The sequence below is a fragment of the Sarcophilus harrisii genome, chromosome 3 (assembly GCF_902635505.1).
Source record: "Sarcophilus harrisii chromosome 3, mSarHar1.11, whole genome shotgun sequence".
NCBI classification, from domain to species: Eukaryota; Metazoa; Chordata; class Mammalia; order Dasyuromorphia; family Dasyuridae; genus Sarcophilus; species Sarcophilus harrisii.
The window spans coordinates 304,208,807-304,228,717 of record NC_045428.1 but is presented as its reverse complement, the minus strand read 5'-3'; the positions used below and the strand labels follow the sequence as shown (position 1 = coordinate 304,228,717).

General features: G+C 35.0%; 1 protein-coding gene across 4 annotated transcripts in view; it reads left to right on the top strand.

Moving 5' to 3' along the window:
• KPNA1 (karyopherin subunit alpha 1) overlaps nt 1–19,896 on the top strand; it is a 92,462-nt gene extending 72,566 nt beyond the window's left edge. For all 4 annotated transcript variants that reach the window (XM_012544554.3, XM_031959732.1, XM_031959734.1 and 1 more), the window contains 4 exons: nt 875–1,000; nt 3,205–3,332; nt 5,736–5,914; nt 7,049–19,896. In XM_012544554.3, coding sequence (XP_012400008.1) covers nt 875–1,000; nt 3,205–3,332; nt 5,736–5,914; nt 7,049–7,236 — 621 coding nt within the window. In that variant the 3' untranslated portion in view covers nt 7,237–19,896. The remainder of the gene's footprint in view (nt 1–874; nt 1,001–3,204; nt 3,333–5,735; nt 5,915–7,048) is intronic.
• The last annotated feature ends 15 nt before the right edge of the window (nt 19,897–19,911 follow it).

Sequence of the window (19,911 nt, the reverse complement as noted above, 5' to 3'; positions counted from 1 at the left end):
TACTTTACCTTTTGGATGCATAGGCTTCATCTATAAAATCAGGGGATTAGACTAATCTCTGAAGTATTTTTTCCAATTCTAAACTCCCCTTTTACTTAAAAATAATGCTTTTTCTGCTTTCTCTGACAGCTATTCAGAATGTTTATTGTTGTAGTAATAGCCTTTTGTATTATTGTTTAATTTTTTGTAAATTCTTTGAGAAGAGACTGTCTTTTATATATCTTTGTACCATTCCTAGTCTCCTCATATCCTCTCAACATTAATTTAGTGTAATGCACTGCATATGCCAGATGCTCACTGAATGATGATTAGATGAGTTTTAAGTTAATTTTCCTTCATCAAATGATAACTGACCATTCATTTTTTTAAAAATGGTCTAACTTTTCTGACCACTCAAGTTATCCACCCAGCTGCATTGTTTTGATATACCAAGGGCAGGTAGATGACTCAATCCTAATGTTAGTTGATATATTAATTATAAATATCATTTGCTGTCATGCTTAAAGGCATTCTTATTACACATATGTAAAATCCATGTTTGTGAATCTTGGATAGAATGAAGATCGATTCATGGCATATTTTATGTTTCAAAAACAAATTAATTTAGAAGATAATCAATTACCCTTTTTATATGGTTTAAGTATAACTTTAACAGTAAGAGAATGTGTTAGAATGAAATAATTTAATATTCAAAGCTAATACTGTTGAAATATTTGGAGGAAACATTTGGTAAATTTAAGAGCATTATCTGAAAGTTTAAATTAAGAAAACTTAACTTACTAAGTCATAACTTTACCCAGGTTAATGCTAAAAATTGGGGCTTACTTGTAATACTGTAATAAAAAACATTCCAAACTCTTTTTTTTTTTTTAAGGTAATTTTGAATTGCTCAGCTCTGCAGAGTTTATTGCATTTACTCAGTAGCCCAAAGGAATCTATCAAAAAAGAAGCTTGTTGGACAATATCTAATATCACAGCTGGAAACAGGGCTCAGATCCAGGTAATAATAAAGTTATAGTTAAACTTTTCATGTTTCAGTCAGATTCATATTATTTTTCCTTTAGTATTAACAATAAAAATAACATGTTTGTGTTCATTCTTACATTAAAGACTCCAAATTTTGTAGTTTTATTTCATTTTCTTCTTGTTATTTGGTCATACATATTAAATCTTCTTAAATTAGGTTCTATTTTTTCTCCCTTTTGGCCATTTTTGTATATACATAAATCTTTCAGATATTGTGTGATACTTTAAAGATTGCTTTTATTTTTGCTGAATGAAGTGTTTTTTCTTCAGTGGATCTATGTTTGAAATTAATTTATTCTGAAACTATTGAGGGTCATTTTTCTATAATTATTTTCTTCTTACATTTGCCTCCTTTATCCAAGTAATACTTGAGCATTAGACCAGGTCAGAAAGGAAGGGAAGGAAAAATCCAGAGAGAAGGAGAGATTCTTACACTAACAGTTATATATAAGAGCAGATATCTATAGATAGACTGCTGTTACTTAAATCAAGGGTGACATATTTCGTGGCATTCAGTTAGTTCTGATCACTTAAGTCCTAAGCAAGGATTTAAAATTACCAAAATTTACCTCTTTCCCATTCCCATCTACTTTTCTGTGTCCCTTTCCCCATCTTCTGGAGATATGAAAGGGATTAAAGAAAGAACTTGTCAATACAGAGTAATTTTTAATTGTTAGAGAGGTATGTGTTTGTATTGGGAGGATACAAGTATTATCTTTGAATAGGAACTTTTCCAGTGCTCCTTAAGAAACCTTTCTTCTTACCTTCCAAAAGAAGAGTCCAGCAATTTTAAAAAATACTGTTGATCAAAATATAATAAGCACTAGCCAAAATCAGATTTTTATAGTTCTGCTCTGAAACTAGATCTACATTCACTTGCTAATGAAAGCTTCTAATGTTTAAGACTCCAGCTTCTTGAAATTTTGGTCTTCTTGTGGGATTACCTCAATGTCAAAATTTTTTAGGCTTTCCATTATGACTTTCCTTAGGGGACAGTACTGTGTACCCTTGGAATCCATGATTCTCTGGTTGTAGAAGATCTATATTGATAGGGTTGAATAATTTAAAAATGGAACCCATTAATGGAGAAACCTTAAATATTCAGCTTACATCTTTAAACTTTATGATATTTTAAGTTCTTAACTAGAAGAGTGATATGATTAAAAAATATTTTAGGAATATTACTGCGGTGGTAGTATATAAGACGAATTGGAGGGAGGGAGAACAGAGTAGATTATTGTAGAAAATCTAGGTGCAAAGTGAGAGCTTGATTTGGTAGGTTATAGGAAGGAAAAATTAATAGTTTTGACATCACTTTAGAGACATTTTCATATAGGATTGAAAATAATGTAAGAGACTAGAGATGTGGATATAGGTTTGGAAGTCATCAAAATGAATAGAGATGATAATCAATATATGGCAGTAAAGTGTGCACTGTAGAAGCAAATGGCAAACCATTCCATTATCTTTGCTAAGAAAACCTCATAGACAATATTGCCTGTCCATGGAGTCATACAAGTTAAAAAACAAAGGATTGAATCTTGTTGCCCATTTGAATTAGAAAATATTTGTAGGTATTGGTGGTGTAGTGGATAAAGCATTAGGCCTGAAGTCAGGAAATTAGACTTGAAATTGAGTCTCTTTAAGATATCCACTATAGGAATGTGACCATAGTCAAATCATTTAATCTCTGTTTGCTTCTGTTTCCTCATCTGTAAAATAGGAACAGTATTACTAGCACTTAGCTCCCATGATGATTGAGGATCAAATGAAATAAATAAAAAGTGCTTAAGTTAGTACAGAACAAGCACTGTATAAACACTATTTCCTTCCTTCTCTTCCCTAATTTAAAGATAGGAAGAGCAAGGAATTAATAAATGGAAAGGAAACCAGAAGAGAAAAGTGCTATGCCCACTATAATTCAGTAAATGTTGACTAAGTAACCCACTACACAGGAGGCACTATGCTAGCTAGGCCCTGAGAATACTAAAAAAAATTACTGTTTCAGTGTTATGTTAACAGATTGGCTTAAAGAAGATTAAGACTAAAAAAAGAAAGGATCACACTTTTTGGTTAAAAGGAATTTGATGAAGTTGGCATTAAAAGTTAGATCTATAGTTAAACAGCAATTTCCCTCACACTGATCCTTTATCATTGCAATTTTAATTTTTCTTGTAGACTGTGATAGATGCCAACATTTTTCCAGCTCTCATTAACATATTACAAACTGCTGAGTTTCGGACAAGGAAAGAAGCTGCTTGGGCTATTACAAATGCCACTTCTGGGGGTTCAGCTGAACAGATAAAGTAAGTACTCACATAGGAATGTATTTTATATTTTTTTAAAAAATACTCTTTCCATATATTGTTTCTATCTTCTGTGCCTTTGGGAGTGAATGAGTTGGCTCATTTAGCAGTAAGGGAAAAATAGATAGAAATGAAAAATAGCTTTCTGGGGCATTGTGACTTCAGTTCTATATTTAATTATACATTTCAACTGTATCCTAGCTACATTTAGGCAAATACTATTGCCAGAATTGATTTAAACCCTAAGCTGCAATTCTTGGCATACAAATTTAGCAATACAAAGATTCCTAAGAGGATGAGAGGGAATTAGTAGTTTAGTAGTACATAATTTGGGATTGGTGTAGGGAATTGTCCAGCATTTTCTGGAGGCTTGAGGGAAAAGCTTGAGAAAGGTTTGGATAAGTCTAGAAGACAATGGAAAAGTTCTCTTTGAAAAGGCTTTAAAAGTCTAATTTATATTTTAATGTATTTAACATCTACTGGTCATCCTGCCATCTAGGGGAGGGGGTTGGGGGGTAAGAGGTGAAAAATTGGAACAAGAGGTTTGCCAATTGTTAATGCTGTAAAGTTATCCATGCATATAACCTGTAAATAAAAGGCTATTAAATTAAAAAAAAATTCATATTAAAAAAAAAAAAGAAAAGCCTTTAAAAGGCCTTTTTCTCATTTTATTTATAGTCCCTTAAGTCTTAGTAATAAAGTTTTTATTTTAATCTTGGCTTGACTTTGTTGTTTCAAATTCTATAGATTGAAAATAAGTCCATAGTATAGGAGCTGTAGCCTACAGCTGAAGTAGCAGTGGTCTGAAGTCAGTTATATACTGTAATTATGATATAGTTTGTTCATCCTGTGAATTCAGAACAAATCTTCCTCAGTTTTGAATTGTAATATTATATCTTAGTTGAACATTCTGCTATCCAAAAAAGGTGAATTTCTTTACTTAAAGGGAACTATACTTTCTTGTTTTCCTGGTCCAGTAAATTGATTTCCAGAGATGTTAATTGCAGTTGTACTGTATAACACTGTTAAATCCTTTCCTTTACTAGCTTTTTTTTTTAATGGGTTCTCTGTTAATGCCAAATTAAATTTAATCAAAAGTTTTAAGAATCTTCTATGTGCAGTGAGTTATAGACATTACTTTGTTCTGATGTAGCTTTAAATAAATTACAATAAATATGAACACATGAAAGATAAAATGCAAAAGATAAAAATGTAAATGTTAAAAAAATTAATTATTTTATTTAATTTAATAGTGATTTATTAAGTAGCATAAGTTCAGGGGAGTAGTCCCCAAAAAAAGGTTTTTGAGAGGCATTAGTTACTACATGGAAAAGAAAAGGGGATTTGATTGCATATGATGAAGGAACCTTTTCTTAATAGTATTTTTTCCAGTTATAAAAAAACAAAATTTAACATTCTTTTTTTAAATTTTGAATAAATTTTCTCCCTCTCTTCTTCACCTACTTCCCTAAGACAGTAAACGATTTAATGTAGGTTATATATGGGTAATCATGCAAAACATAGTAAAGAAATCTTGAAATATGAGTGAGTATAATGTACAGTAAGAGATGATTATGCTCGTAGTGGAAAATTTTTTAGTTCAGTGAATATTAAATACTTTTGCTAAGTGCCTAGATGGTGTCACCTTTTAATTATTATTTTGCATTTTTAAGCACTAAAAGAATCAGATGGCATAAAATTATCTAAATCACTTGTAATAATTAAAATTCATCTCCAGTACCATCTCTGTGCATGAAAGCTTTTCTAATTCTTTCCCAAGTCCTAGTGCCCTCTTTCCCCAAACTACCTTGTATATGTTTTTTAATAGGCTCTCTCTCTCTGTAGATAGATAGGAGGCTGGAGGAAGAGGGAGGTGGGGAGGGGAGGAAGAAGAGAGAGAGGGGGGGAGAGGGAAGAGAGAAAAATGTGCTTTTACCAGTTCTGTAGCTATATTCCACCACTTTCCCCAAGTTTGTTTCACCAACTTGCTCCTTCCACCATGCATTCTTTGAATTACTTTACCCTCTAATTCTTTCACTTACCCTTTTCTCTTTTCACAACAATATGTTTTCTTTCTTTGAGTCTTCTTCTTTACTAATCCAAGCTTCAAATCACCTACACAATTTTGTTCTCCTTATTCAACTCTTCTCCCACAAAAGTATTATTCCAGTAACATCTTGGAATAAAGAAATAAAGTTCAGTGATGACAGGAAAAAAAAATGTGTTTCTTTTTTTTTTTCTGCTAAGAAGAATCCAAATAAAGCCTTCTCGTGATAAGTGGCAACATGATTGATTGAAGCAGGTGGCTGTTTTGTCTCTGTTAAACAAGATTACCTCAATATCACATGATCTAGAGAAATTGAGCTCTTAGTTTGAGTAAAGTACTTTTGCTTTGTTTTTTAGGTACCTAGTGGAACTTGGTTGTATCAAACCCCTTTGTGATCTCCTCACAGTCATGGACTCTAAGATTGTACAAGTTGCCCTGAATGGCTTAGAGAACATCCTGAGGCTTGGGGAACAAGAAGCCAAGAGGAATGGCAATGGCATTAACCCTTACTGTGCATTGATCGAGGAAGCATATGGTAAGGCATCATTTTGTAGTAGATGACCTTGAAATTGCTTTTGTTACTATCATCTTTTCTGGGTCTCCTTTCTGCATTTGTGACCTGATTTGTTACACAGGTTGTAAATATTTTCATTCATATTTCCCTAGCTGACTACTTTTATTTCTACTTTGCTTCCTAACCAAATGTGAGTGTTTGGATAACCTATACTTGCCTTCCAGTGTTGGCTTGCATTGTTCTACTAGAAGGGAAGATTTTAAAGTCAGTAGAATCTGCCAACTTATGAAATGAGTATTGACAATTTGAACCCACTCCCATAATTAATCTATCCTGACCACTCTAGATTTTTAACTATAGTTTCTTGCTCACACTTCAAAAAATGGTTCTAGGATCAGTGGAAACATAGGTCCAGTTCCTATTCTTGAAATCTTTTAGTTTTATGGGAAGTTCATCCTGCTCTTTGCTTTTTGCCTTAGTTTTTAACCAGTTGTGGTCTCTCTCTGATAGAGAGACCTGCCAGTCTGACACTCCCTTAAACTCTGGAAATTGGGTCACTGAGAAGATAGAGAGCCCTACCTAGTCTCTCTTCCCTCTCTTTCCCTTCCTTCCTTCCCCTGTCCTTTCCCCTCTCTCTCTTCCTCCCTCTTTTCTTCTTTGTCTCTCCCTCCTTTCTTCTTCTTTTGTTCCTCTATCCCTCTTTTTTCTTTCTCTCTTCCTCCCTCTCTCTCTCTTCTTCCTTTGTCTTTCTCTGCCCCCCCTTTTCTCAGTTGGAGACAAATGGCTTGGCCAGGATCACACAGCTACTAAAGTAGTATTAATGTCTGATGCATTTGAACTCGGGTTCCTGACTCCAGGACCAGTGCTTTACACTGTACCATCTAGCTGCCTTGATATAAAAAATGAGAAAATAATTGTAAAATACTTAGCACAGTGCCTGTTACACAGTATGCACTTAATGAAAACTTATTTCCTCTTCTACTGCCTACTTCACAGGATTGCAGTAAGAATCAGATAAAGTAATGTATGAAAAGCATTTTTAATATGAAGTGCTATATAAACATCATATATAAATATTATTATGTAAGTATACTTTTTTGGAGTCTGTATATTGTCATAGACTCTATACTCATCACGTTTACTTTATGCTTGCAGGTCTGGATAAAATTGAATTCCTGCAGAGTCATGAAAACCAGGAAATCTACCAGAAGGCCTTTGATCTCATTGAGCATTACTTTGGGACGGAGGATGAGGACAGCAGCATTGCACCTTCAGTTGATCTTGACCAGCAGCAGTACATTTTCCAGCAATGTGAGGCTCCCATGGAAGGTTTCCAGCTTTGAAGAAAAGTTCTTTTATGTTCCTGTCAGATCAGGCTACTTGATCAAGTCCTCTTGTGGAGCCCACAGCCCTCATGGAGCTAATTTCTCAATGTTTTCCATAATACTGTTTGCGCTCATTTGCTTGCCTTGCGCACCTGCTCTCTTACACACATCTGGAAAACCTGGCTCTTTGTGGTGGAAATACCCCCTTAACAAAGGGGTAACCAGAATGGCCCACCCTCTTATGGAAAACCAATAGGCTTTGGATATCGGCATTTATATTTCACACGAGTTGTGTGGGAACATTTATATTAATATGGATCCCTGCCTTTGTTGGAAAAAAAAAAAATTATTGCCCCTTTGTTCCCCTTTAAATGGAAAACAAAAATATTATACTGACAAAAGATAATACTAACATTTTATCTTTTATTCCACACAACTTGATTATAAGTCAAAGGAGATGTAGACACATTGTGTGTACTTCAGAGTTCTTTTCTTGTGCTATTCCACAGTAACCCCTTGGATTAGTTGGTGATTAACTCCAGCCAAATTGGCATTAATCCTCAGTGAGATTATTGAACTACTCCTTATTCCTTAGCGCCCCCCCCCCCCCCCCCCATCCATACAGCTCTTCAGATATTAAAGTAAGCCATCAGCGCCCCCCTTATCTTCAGTCTCTGGTGAATGTGCTTTTTGGTTGTCAAAAGTGATGAAGAATTAATTGACATTTTTGTTCTAGAAAGTCTAAGTACCATGATCTGGGTTGCAGGTCCCCTTAGAGGAAAAGAGATAAAGGGGCATATATAGCTGTTGCTCCCCTTTGGTCATGAACATTTTAGGATTTGGAAGTGGTTCAGTTTTAATACTGTTATGAGGACTCTCAGAATTAAAACCTTCATGACATCTCCCCAGACTTGAACATGATGTGACCAGAAGCAATGTCTCTGCATTAATGAAGAAATGTTTCAGGCTTTGTGGTCCTGACCAAGGTCCTTAAGGTATTGAAGTTCTCCCTAGGTGCTCTCACTCTCTGTGGCTGTCAGAAAACATCCATTTAAGATTGCTTAAGGATTGTTTTTTTGTTGTTGTTCTTAAGCAGCTTGATCTTAACACATTCATGCTGTAAACACAACTCTTTTAGCCTAGACCATCTTTAATCTGTTTTAATATTAACACCAGGAATAATAATAAGGAAATAACCAGGAAAACTGGATAGTGTTATGGTTCTTCCAGCTGTGAAATATAGTTCTGTCCACAGCTCCCTCTCTTATGTTCCCTTCCTACCCAAAAACAAAATATCCACCTTCTCATCATAGCACTGTTTTAATTGAAAAGAGGGCATGGCTTTTCTTTTAACTTCACTGATGATTCCATCCCCTTACTAGTACTACAATCCTTGAATTAGTGCTGTGTTTGTGGCTGTGTTGGTGAGGTGCTGCTTCGTGCATGATAACCCTCATCTGTACCGACAAACAGTACCTCATCTAGTCCACAGCATGTTTGGACCGGATCTTTGGATGAAAAGCTAATGCCAACGTCAGTTGAATACGGTTTCTTCTCAGTGCTACTTGGCCATAGGGATACAATGTTGGGACACCATCAGAGAAGACTTGCTGTTGCCCTTCTGTGCCAATGGGTTCTAAAGGAAAGCTGCTCACTTCTGTTTCTGAACATGCCCTTTCATGCAGCTTTGGATTTTTTTCTTGTTTTCTAGGATTCACAGGCACCCCCAAAGTAAACCATTTGAAAAATTACCATTGATGAGCTTCCCTACATCCCTAGGGAGCCCTGCTGGGCCTGGGGGATGTGCAGAGCTTTCATACCTCATCATGATGCTATTCACCATTGGCAACTGGCAACAGCAGCCTGCTTGACATGACCTGACTTAAAAATTGTTTTTAAAAAGTCATCCAATCCAGAAAGATGCAAAGACAGTGGACATTGTCAGCTCCAAGTGTGACACATGCTTCCTTCACATCCAGTCTGTATTTGTGTCTGTGATCTTGGATGAATAACGTCTGATGTATGTATATTAATCTTGGAGCAGCCCCTGAAAAACTAGTCCACTCCATCCACAACTGTTACTTCTTCTAGTGCTGCTTTGTGCTGAAAGAACATCTAGTTTACTGCACTTGACCTGTAAAGGGACTTTGATTCTTTGTAATTTTAGGGATAAATTAGGTGGTTAATTTAAAGAAAAATCTTCAATGTTGCCTTTACATCACATTAAAAATAACTTCTCTTTCAGAAGGGTGATAGAAGCACTGATTCGTAGCAAAATCTTGTTTTTAGCTTTGACTTTTTTTTTTCGTGGCTGGATTTTTTTAAATTGTAAATTACTGATAACATGTCATTTCTATAGGATCTGTTTTAAATCATGTACCTTTTATTGGACAGTACAAAAATACAGCATATTTTGTAAACCAATTTGAATGGAAAAAAATATATAAAGCACAGCAGAAAGTTGTTTCCCCTAAGTTAGTAAGAATAGTGTATGTTGGGAATTTTTGCTAGTAATGGCAGGTGCCTAAATGAGTGAATTAAAACAAAGAGTCCATTTAAAATGTGTTCCGTCTTTCTGTCCAAAACAAGGGATCTTTTCTTTTCCCTGATAGGGAGCAGGTTTGTGAATTATGACATGGGCTACCTCAACTTCACAACAAAATTACCACTGCATAAATTTTAAGATTATTTTATTGCAGAAATTATCCCTCCTTTTCCTTACCTTCCCAAGGTTGGAGGGGGACTTATTTAGATCGTGGGAGAAGATCTCTTAATATAGAAATCCTGTCAGGAGTTCTATTTTTCTCTGTTCTTGGCTTATAGCTTAGAGCTGGCATTATGGAATTCATTGGTTTGGAGTAAAATAATAGTCAAGAGAGGGAGGGAAAGGAGTAGTTCATATGAAGCACAAAGATTTACAACAAATTGTGGGACTACCTTAAAAGGAGGGGGGAGGGTGTGTGGAGGAAGAACAGAAAATAATAGGCAACTGAGAGTGATTCATGCATAGCAACTGCTTGCTCTCAGCTATGGAAAGCCTAACTTCCTATGTTTTCAGTTCTCAATTTTCCTACTTCCCCCAGGTTCTTTCTATTTGCTGTGTTGGTTTTGTGTTTCTATGTGGCAGGAACTTTTATTTACTTTTAATTGATTTCTCCCCCCAAAATAATTTTTAACAATAATTTTATGTAATTTTTTTCAGTGTATATCCATTTTTTTCCCTTTCAAAAAGATATAATTTTATAAAGGTGGCCTGTATTTGGACCAATATGCAATTTAAGTGTTGGTACGAATGAGGTAATTATGAACTAATTTTGTTTTCTAAAGTTCCTAGTTTGATCGTTTAATTTCACTTATTTTGAGCCAGCCACAAAGTGCCTGTCATAGGAAGTGTTAATTTTGTTTTCTGATGTATTAATTATTGAATGAACCAGATATGTTCACTTTCAACTATGTGTAAAGACACTCCAGTTTCACATTATATCCTCCTGGCCCCGAGTTATCCCTTTTCTTAGTTGTTTATTTTTTTCAAAACTTTCAGGTCTGAATAACTCCAGTTAGATTTTATTGTGAGGATCAAGGTGGAAAGAAATCAGTAGTCATCTGGAGAGACTAACTAGGGTAAGATTGTTGTGGTAGGGAACAGGAAAGATATGGTGCATGTAGACAGGAAAAGAAAGATAAGACTAGAACACAGACTTCTCTGTAGGTCTTTTGAATTCTCTCATCCTTGTTTTCATTTACTTTTAGTTGCCTGCTGTGGAAAAGTCACCCTTTGGGTGATATTTACTAAGTATTTTCTTCATAAACCAGCTGATCTGAACCTGAACCAACTAATAAATCTTTTATAGTTTATAGTTTTGAGTTATTAGTAACTCGGTGTAATGTTCATTTGCCTAAACAATCCATATGCCAAAATCAGAGCTCCTCCAAACTTTATATTGTTTTTAAAGCCTTCTATTGTCATTTTAAGCAAGTTTGTTTGCTCACCTAGAGCAAAATTATTGCCATAATTTAAACACTGTTTGCGGTAATGTTAAGAAGGACTTTGTAAGGTCAGAAGTATGCCATGTTCTTTTTCTTCTTTGGATGCAGTGGAGAAGATAAATTTTGTCCATCTTGAGCTGAGCCTTGGGTAGTATAAAATACTTTTTCTGCAGAGTGGTTTCAACATGAAAAATATTTTTCATGTAGTATGGTAAGTAATAATTTTAATATATATGTGTATTCACTCATATGGATCTGACTAATCTGGGGTTTTTAGAGTAATTGTAACATTGCCAGAGCAGTGTGATTGTCCAGACTTTGCAAGGAGCCTTGTTACTATTTCATGTTTATAGATCATAGTTTATTTCTAAAAATGACCAAATAGATCCTGCTTAAATTTGGAGAACTATTCAGAACTTGCCTCAGTTTATACATCTGTAAAATGATGGATTGAAATAGATGACTTGGAAAGGTCACACAGAGTCAGGGAATTTGAAGAGTTGGAAGGGACATAAATCCAAGTATCTAATCCAACTATCAAAGAAATCACCATTGTATTACACCTGATAAGTGGTGGTCATCTAGCTTATGCTTAAAAGCTGCCAAGGATGGAAGTATCTTTCTCCCCTTTGGAATCAGGCCATTTTGGGACAGCTTTTATCATTGGAGATTTCTTCCTCATTTCAGTCTCTTTGCTTTTTGCTCTTTGCTCCTTATTCTGCCCTGTGGGACCAGATCCCTATGACAGCCCTTCAAACACTGGAGAACAGCTGTTGTATCTCTTCTCAATAGTCCCCTTTCCCTAAGTCTTTGTGTCTGCTTCAAGCTAAACATCCTTCACCTGATTCTCATATAGCATGTTCCTTCCAACTCTAAAATCCTATGATGCTATTAAAAACATTTTGCTTTATTATGAGTTATCCAAAATAAGCCCCTACCCAAAAGATTTCTTCTTTTTGCTTTTGAATCATTAGATCAAAAGTTAGATTCTTAATGTTGAGTGTTAAAAACTTCTGTAAATGAAGTATATCTGTTCTAATGAGAAAATTCGTGATAGATGTAAAAACAAGAGACAGATAAATTTCTAAGATGTCTGGAAAAGGACAAATTATTGCAAATATAAAATGTTAACATCAAATATATTCACAAAATATGTGATAAGTTTTTTTGAGCAAAAATATGGGTTAAGGTTACATGGAGATTAAGAGACAACAACCCCAGAGGATAGGGAGATCTAGAAGCAGCCGGTAGAGATGTGCCAGCAATTCAAGACAGTAGGCCATGACCAAACCCCTCTGGATTGTTCACCCTTAGAATTTGGAGGCCACATCACCCCAAAATGCTTAAAGGGAATTGCTATGGGTTCTCTTATGAAACCAAAGGCAAGACTTATACAACCATTACCTACAAGAGTTCTCAATTAAAAAGCTTTTAATGTATTTGTGCAATATTTTTGAAGAGACATTCAGTATACTAAATGTTATTTAATAATGGCCTATGTAATATCTGTCCTATGTGTAGTGCTTTTTAAGTTTTACAAAATATTTTCTTTAACTTTTAACAATTTTGATAAATGAGTACTATAACTATCTCTATTTTACAGAAAGAAAATGAGGTTCACGTTAGGTGATTTGCCCAATAATACAGCTTATCTCAATTGCTTCTTAGAATATATGATAATAATGTTCTAGAGTTATATAATTAAGTGAACGAGAGTCAGTTATTGAATGTGCATTGAATACTATCAATAGAACAAAACGTTTTTCAACAGTTAATAAAGCATTTGTATAGCTTTAAGGTTTGCTAAGTGCTTCATATAAGGATTTAATTTGAACCTTACCATAATTCTGTAGGTAAGTATTACAGGCACTCATCCCCATCTTATAGGTGGAGTAACTAGTCTCAGAGAAGTGAAATAATTTGCCCTGATCATATAATTTAACAAGTTTTGGAGGCATGTTTTGAACCCAGAATCCTATTGGTTATAGCACACTGCTGCAACAAAATGCTACTTTTTAGTTCTCAGTCATGGTGTTTCACAAAGCATTAATACTTTAATGTGTTTGTCCTTTTGCTACAATTTAAGATCAGCCAGAAAAAATAGTTTCTTGATATGTAGCTGCAGTAGTCTTTTTTCTTTATTTCTTCCTAAAAGAATTTAGCATTAACTATATGACACAAAGCTAGAAGCAACAGATGATTGTCAAAAATTCAAGATCACCAGTAAATCTTGAAGCATCAATTATGGTTTTCATAAATTATGAAAGCCAGTGGAATACTTTAACTGCCTGATAGAAAGATAAAAGCATAGCAGATGAAAGCCTGGGGAGAGGGGAGAGAAAGATGAGGAGATGGTAGTGGGACAGAAAAAATGCTGTATTTCACGTTTATATGGAATTTAGGATAGGAAACTAGTGAAATTGTGAAAAGGGGGGGAGGAGCCACAAGCAGAGGGAAGGAAATGTGCATTTGTCTAGCCTTTACTAACATGTGCCAGGCTCTATGCTAAGTGCTTCACAAATATCTCATTTGATATCTTAACTATGGGAAGTTTGACGCTATGGTGCTCTCCATTCTATAGTTGAAACTGAGGCAAACAAGTTAGTTAAGTGATTTACCCTATCAAGAACACTATCAAAATCTGAATCTGGATTTGAATTCTGGTCTTCCTGACTCCAGACCCAATCTTTGTTCTTCTATGAGCCACCTAGTTCTTAATGAAGGACCATTTAGGGGAGAAGCAGATAATATCTGGTTATTAAAGAAACCCCCTTGGAAGTTAGAAGAAAATAGAGATGGGGAAGAAGTTTCTCAGGATCTTTTATACAGTTGGGTAGGGGAGTGGACTCAAATAGTAACTGGTCTATTTGAAATTAGAAATTGAATTTTAGAAGGCATCTAATTATAGCAAGGGACTACAACATAAGCAACTGCTTCCCAAAGTGAAGAAATTTATGTTAATAGGAAAAACTAATGCTCCCCAAGAAAGGTCATAGTACTAATAATAGCAATGCAATAAATCCTTCCAAGAGTAGATTTTCCTCTGTGAGGCCATATAAATTGAGAGAGTCTTTAGTTATAACTTTGGTATCCAGCAGCAGTACCGACCTTTTAACTGTCCTCCTCCAGCCTGGAAGTTTTCCAGAATCGCTAGTAAATTGCAGGCCTCATGATGGTTTGCCTTTTCTGTTGGATGCTACACAAAGATTCTCTGGGATTGGTGGCAAGTGATTGTTTATCCCTTATGAATCGTTAGCCTCACAATAGCAAGAGTAAGCCCTTTAACTTTTTTCTCATTTCCCTTTTATTCAGTAAATTGGGTAGAGAAATGAGTCTTTTTCTATTTTTTTCAAACATCTCCACCCAGGTCAATAATGTATTGCATTAGATTGCATTTCCTCTCATTGGTAGATCCTGTACTTGATTCTCGTGCGAAGTTTTACTCATAGCAGTCCTCATCAATTGTATTTGAATTGTTTCTGAGCCTATGTAGTCTGTGATGTGTTGTACTTGATCTGAGGTTTGCAAACTACATTGTAAAAATAAGAGATTGTTAGATATGACAGGCATAATCAGGGAATACTTGAAATGCTTGTTACATGTTAAATTTGATACATCTAAGAATAAAGGGGCCACAACAATACTTTAATGGCAGTCAGTGCAGCTGTATCATATTTGCAATATTTAAACACATATTGAAAAAATATCGGGACAACTTTTCAACTGGAGGTAGGGGAGTGAATCCCTGAAAGTTTCATAGGGCCAAGGACCTCTAGTTTTGCCTTTATAGGAAAGTACATATGGGGGGAAGGAGGGAGTTGATTATTTTCAATCCGGTATATTGCATATTTATTCTAGATAGATAATTCCAGTTGCTGGAACAAATTATGAGCATTTTCTAGATTCAATTTTGAGAATTCCCCAGTTCAACAAACACTGTTGAATATCTATCTTCTCTGACCCCCTATGTTTGGATATACCAGTAATGAGAATGCCAGTACAGATTTGTCAGAAAACTGCAGAACTGCCAACAGTCATTCATTGGAGGCAGCATGGTGGAAGAAATGGAAGGCTGACTTTGGGAATCAGAAAGACGTCATTTCTGGTCATGACAATACATACTACATTGTGACCATGAGTAAATTATTTGTCAGTTCCGTAGGATGTAGGCCTCTCTGATTAAACCATAGATTTCTGATATAAAAGGGTGAGTTGTACGTACACCATGGAATCACAGCTCCAAATCAAAACAATCCCACTAAGTCATAACTGAAAGCATTGGTATTAAGTTATTTTTATTTTCTTAAAGGATTCATGTGAATTTTTAATATTCTATCAGGCGATTGTTACTCTAAAAAGTTTTATAAAGTTCTATTAAACTATCATTCTTAATAGCCTTTATGTGAGTTCCCAAAAAACTATTCATCTAGGGTGGTTTTCCAATGATTAACAATTTAAAATGTAAAATTGAAAATGTGTTAGAGGACTTTTGGAAATGATAAAATTGGGGATAGTGGAATGGAAGTAGGACTTTTTTCATGAAGAGGAACAGTAATTGACTCAGTTGCAATGTCACAGTCATAGACCAAGATGGCCATGGAATACCGTTGGCCCCTTTGACACACTCTCTCTTCAGCAGTGGAAAGAGAATGGGGGCAGGGAAGATAAGTTCTGGGTACAACTTTCTGCTACTGACATAACACGGAGTAATGGAAAGAAAACTGGATTTGAAATCTGAAGATCTTCATTTAAATGCTGACAAACTTTCTAGGCTGTAGTTTCTTCATCTGTAGAGGGATAGAGTTGGATTAGTTAAATTCTGAAATCATTCCAGCTCTCAATCTGTGTGCCACAGCATGTTCTTCCATGGTCACCCACAGCCCACTGATAACCCAGCTTATGTTTGATCAATGGGACTAAGGCCTGTATTAGTGGATTGATATACAAAGAAGCAGCATTCAAATAAAATGGGGCAAACAGAAAGGTCCTCTAATAAGATCCCTTTTCTGACATGCCATTTACTGCCATAATTTGAGTAAAAGTTCCCTGCTATTTTCCTTTTCTACAGAAAACTAGCTTGAATGTCTAGCTCACTGCCCTTTTTAGTCCACTCTCTTTCCATCCTAAGTTTAGGCTGAGTTGTCTTTATCAGTTCTCTAAGTTCTTGAAATAGAAGCCTCAATCTGAGTTTCATTTAGATCTGCCTCCTTCAGCATCAGTTTGGGACTTCTTATAACCACATGATGTTTACTTGGTCACTGTTGCCCCGGGATTGTCCAAAATACATAAATAGCTTTCTTTTGGTTCTGGCCACTAGGTTTTCCACCTCCATCTGCACATTAGTTTTCCCTGCCATTTTAATGCTCTTCTAGTGTACTCATGTGGGCTAATTGCTCAGCATCTCCATTCAATTGGGCCTCTCTTCCCTTCCCTTCTCTAAATCTAATGCATAGATATTGTTATATAACAAACTGGACAAGAACCACTATTTTTTTTTTTTTTTTTTTTTTTTTTTTTTTTTTTTTTTTTGGCTATGATGCCATTAACACATTGTAAGATAACTCATCTAGAAGCAGGGTATCCTGCCAGAATCTTGTTCCTTGATAAACAATATCATTATGGGTATAAAATCCATTCATTGCCATGTGTAGCCTTGGATAAATTGCCAGCCATATTTAATGGAGGACCTGTGATTTCCTCAGCAATGAAGTTATTAACCTCATTCATAAGTTAGTACTTCAGTCTTAGGGAGTTGTCTAAGGTACTATTAGGTTCAGTGATTTACCCATAGTGACGCATTTAGAGAAACCTTTAGAGACTTAGAAATTCATGGTTTTTCACTGAACTATTTCTGGACAAGGGTGCCAAGAAAATTAATTCCAATACCTCAAGAATCTGGTATTTACCAGGATACATGTATCCTGGACATAGCAACAATCCTCAGAACTGAACTTGCAGGTAGATCACTATTTTTTGTGATAGTCACAAATGCAGTCCAGTAGTCAAAATGAAGATTAATTCTCCAAATCATAAAATCTGAACTTTTGACATTTTAATGAAAGAAAATATACCTTTAAAAAGTAATAGTAATTTCTTGACTATTTTCCCTTCAGTCAACATTCATAAATTGCCTATTCGTACAAGGACACAAAGACAAAAACCAAAGTTCTGCTCTTGAGGAGCTTAATCTACTAAGAGGAGACAACACATTTGTCTGTATATACATGTACATATTTAAATATGTAATTACTGAGATAAGGGGGGAGACACTAGTAGCTGATATCAAAAAGTTGTATTTATGTTGAACCTTGCAGAAAGCCAGAGATTCTTATAGCATGAGGGACAGCCAGTGCAAAAGCATGAGATAGGAGATGGGGTATATAATTAATAGCAAGGATGATTTGGCAGTAGTGAACATTTAGTAGAATACTATGTAATGAGGCCAAAAAAGTTGAATACAAGCAAATGTCTAAGGGTTTTGAACCAACAGGAACCACTGGAATTTATTGGGGAGAATGGTAAGGTCAATTATACTTGCCCTCTAGGAAAATGCTTTGCAACTGTGTGAAGAATAGATTAGAGGAGTAGGGAGAAACTTGACACAGGAGAACCCATTAGAAGGCATTGGAAATGATCCAAATGAGAAGTAGACATGAAGTTGACAAATCCTGGACTGGGGTGCTGGTTACATGAGAAAAAATGTAGATCCCAGAGATGTTATGAAGAAAGAAAAATTTTGCAACTGATAAACATTAGGTGAGTAAAAAATAATCAAGGATGCAAATCTTGAGTGACTGGAAGTATAGCAGAACCCTAGACAGAAGTAGTATGATGATGATAGCTAATATTTATATAGTTCTTTAAGGTTTATAAAGCACTTTACAAATAAATTATCTTATTTGATCCTCACCACAGGCCTGGAAAGTAGATGATATTTCCAGTTTTACACATGAGGAAACCGAGGCAAACAAAAGTGACTTGCCCAGGCTCACACAGCTAGTAAGAAGCTACACCTGGTTTTGAACTCAAATCTTCTGACTCCAGGTCCAGCACTCTAGTTACTTTACCACCCGGCTATGTTGGGAGAAATAACTGTTCTGTCAACTTGTTGAATTTGAGATGCCTGTGAGGTATGCAGTTTGAAATATTCAGAAGTCTGATATAAAGGGGAAAAACACTAGGACTGGAGATGGTGATTTAATCCATGGTTCTTGATGACATCACCAAAGAGCATCTGGAGATAGAAAAGAGGGTACTTTCTCATTTGGGGCTGAACGTGGGACACATGCATGTATGGGATAGAATATAGATGGTAGGCCAGAAAAAGATCCTGAGAAGAAGCAGACAGGGAGAGGAAATGAAAGAACAGTGTCCAAAAGGCTGGAGAAGCATAGTGGAGGACAGAGTGCTTTAATGTCAAATGCTGCAGAAAAGTAAAGGAGGAAGATTATTGAGAAATGAACATAAATCACTGGTAATATACCAGTTTTAGTTGAATGATATAATCAAAAGCCAGATTACAAAGAATTAAGGTTACAGGAAAGGAAAGAGCATCAGTCACTTTTGGTATGGTCCACTGTGCCTAGGTACTAGAATTACTAGTTGTAGAAACCACAGATTTAAAAAAGAAACTCCTTTTATTAAGAGTTTGAAAATTTAATGAGAAATATAAAATGACAAAGAGGATCTTCAGATGGCAGAGACCTGGGCATAATTGCCAGCCTTAGAGAAAAGGGAAAAATTAATGAAATGGGAGAAATGGGATATTTTTGGTCTCTTGTGTATTCATAAAATTTGTAGTTGTCATTCTCTAGATCCTTTTGTTTTCATTGTGTTACTTTATGTGTTATTACATATTTCATATTTTTGTAGCTCAATAATGTTCCATTATAGATAATACAGTTCTGTTGTTGAGGTTTTTTCCCTACTCTAATCTTTGATTTCATAGGTTGTTTCCAGTTTTTTCACTATTACAAATAAAACAGCTAAAATATTTTGAACAGATTAGCCTTTTATAATGATTTATTTATGCTGAAGGCCTAGGAAAGGGATAATGAGATAAAGTATATGGTTAATTTTGTAATCTTCTACATTATTAAATTGTGCTCCAAATAGATTGCACACAATTTATAGTTCTCCAAAAGGACATTTTGTTGTAATGGAAAGTTTAAAATTTGGAATAAGAAAGCTTGAGTTCAAGTTGAATGATCAATTTAAATGCCTAAAAAAACCCCAACAAACTACAAAATTATTCATTAAATGGACTAATGTATTTATCTGAGTTCTGGAAGGTATTTACCTTCCAAAAATCATCTGATTTTCTATTCAACAAATGGAAGGAATGATTGAGAGAAATATTTGATTACATTAAAATAAGTTTATAATAAGAAAAATAACAGTTTGGGGTAAACAATAAATGGCAAAAAGTGACATCTAAAATGTATGAAGTACTGTTATATAAAGATAACCCCCCATCCCAATAAATATTCAAGGCATAGAAATAATTTTCAAAGGAAAAAAATGTTAACCATTTGGGGAAAAGTCTAATATCATTAATAAACAGATTCAAATTAAAACAATTCTATACTACTAGCTCATATCCATCTAATTGGGAAAAAAATGAATAAACGAATGCTTGTGAATTTCTTCAAATGCCTAGAATTCTGAAAAACAATATGGCAGCTAAAAGAACAAAAATAATCATAC